Source organism: Antrostomus carolinensis, unplaced genomic scaffold, assembly GCF_000700745.2.
Source record: "Antrostomus carolinensis isolate BGI_N321 unplaced genomic scaffold, ASM70074v2 scaffold24645, whole genome shotgun sequence".
Taxonomy (NCBI): Eukaryota; Metazoa; Chordata; class Aves; order Caprimulgiformes; family Caprimulgidae; genus Antrostomus; species Antrostomus carolinensis.
Window position 1 is genome coordinate 59,398 of NW_010317411.1, and position 1,468 is coordinate 60,865.

The 1,468-nt window shown below is 46.9% G+C and overlaps 1 protein-coding gene across 1 annotated transcript in view; it reads left to right on the forward strand.

Moving 5' to 3' along the window:
* The window catches only part of LOC104525429 (extracellular matrix protein FRAS1-like), a gene marked incomplete at both ends in the record, with an annotated part of 32,830 nt that overhangs the window by 25,383 nt on the left and 5,979 nt on the right, over positions 1-1,468 (forward strand). Inside the window, one exon of the mRNA XM_010168584.1 lies at positions 436-576. Coding sequence (XP_010166886.1) covers positions 436-576 — 141 coding nt within the window. The remainder of the gene's footprint in view (positions 1-435; positions 577-1,468) is intronic.

The window sequence follows — 1,468 nt, forward strand, 5'->3', positions numbered from 1 at the left end:
CAGGGCTGTGCTGGGTTTTAAGTGTCCGGGGTGATCTTGTGTGATGTTTGGTTCTGACGTGCTTTGAGCCCCTGTGTTTGCTTTATGGCAGTCAGGAATGTCTAAACTCAGTAACTTTCAGAATGGGGCATATATTAGTACTCTGGGGGAAAATATACTCTGCCTACCATTTGTGACCAAAGGATTTAGGAACTTGCTGTGATTGAGAGACATATGCAGCTATCTGTGGTTGCTTCTCATCTTGGAGAAGCGTGCTATACAGCCTTTGTACTCCTGCCCTGTCTACCTCTCACAAGCAGGGAATCCTGTAAAGGAAATACCTTCCTCTCATCACTGGGGAGAAGGCAGTCTAGCTCCACTCTGGGAAAGGAACAACCAAGGTAAACGAGACCTGATCCTTCTCTCTCCATCCTCTTGTTTCTCCCTTCCTTGCAGAGTGCCACTCCTCCTGTGCTGGCTGCCTGGGGAACACCTCTCAGGACTGTACAGCTTGTCTCTCCACCCACGTCCTGCTGGAAGGCAGATGCCTCTCGGAGTGCTCAGAGGGGCTGTTCAGCCGTGGAGATCTCTGCTCCCGTGAGTGATGCTGCAGGCACCTGCACCTTATGCAACTGAATTTCCCTGCGTGCACGTTTTGTAATGCATTTCCCACTGTAATTAGGGATGCTGTCAGATTTGTATCAGTCTATTTAAGTATCTTCAGGGAAGAACAGGATAGTCTGATTTCAGGAAACGGAATCTCCTCCTAATGGGAGAGAGGCATACACACTGAATCATTAATTTTAATAAGTTTTGCTCCTCTGGACGGTGTCCCTGAAGATATTTTGTGTTTCATTTCAGTAGGCTTGGATAATGTTCTTAGCCAGCGCCCTGTGGCAAAAGAGGTCTTCACTAGATAACACTGAGAAATGGTCTGCTTTTGTTAGGCTAGATAAGCAGATTGTTCATACCAATTGGCTTTATTTTTAACCCACTCCTCCTGGCTGTAGGGCTGGGTTTAGAAGGGAGGAATTCTGCAGGTACAGGAGAAAAGGCAGCACCTCTATGTATGTGCCTGATCGCCAGTGGGGACAGCATTATTTATTTGTGTCTCAGCCTTGCCCACCGGTCAGCAAGTGGCCTTTATTCAGCTTGTTTGATCTCATCTCAGCAGATGACTGTGACTGCTGCCCCTCAGAGACACTGTTTGCCACATGCAGAGAATGGTGGCCTTTAGGGTACACGTTCATTATCAGCTGCTAAGTACAATGGGTGAGGAAATGCTGGCTTTTGAAGTCTGATTCGTCCCTTCAAGGTCATCTGAAAGTTGTCTGCTGTTTTAGAATAGACTCAAATTGAGTCAGGCATCTCTACCTCTGTTCTGGCAGTAGGAGAAATTTACTGGTCGAGTCCCTGGGAGGCCTCAAGTTTAGAGAGAGAAACCTCTTCTAAAGTCCATTGCTCTATTTATTCCTTTTATTCACCCAAG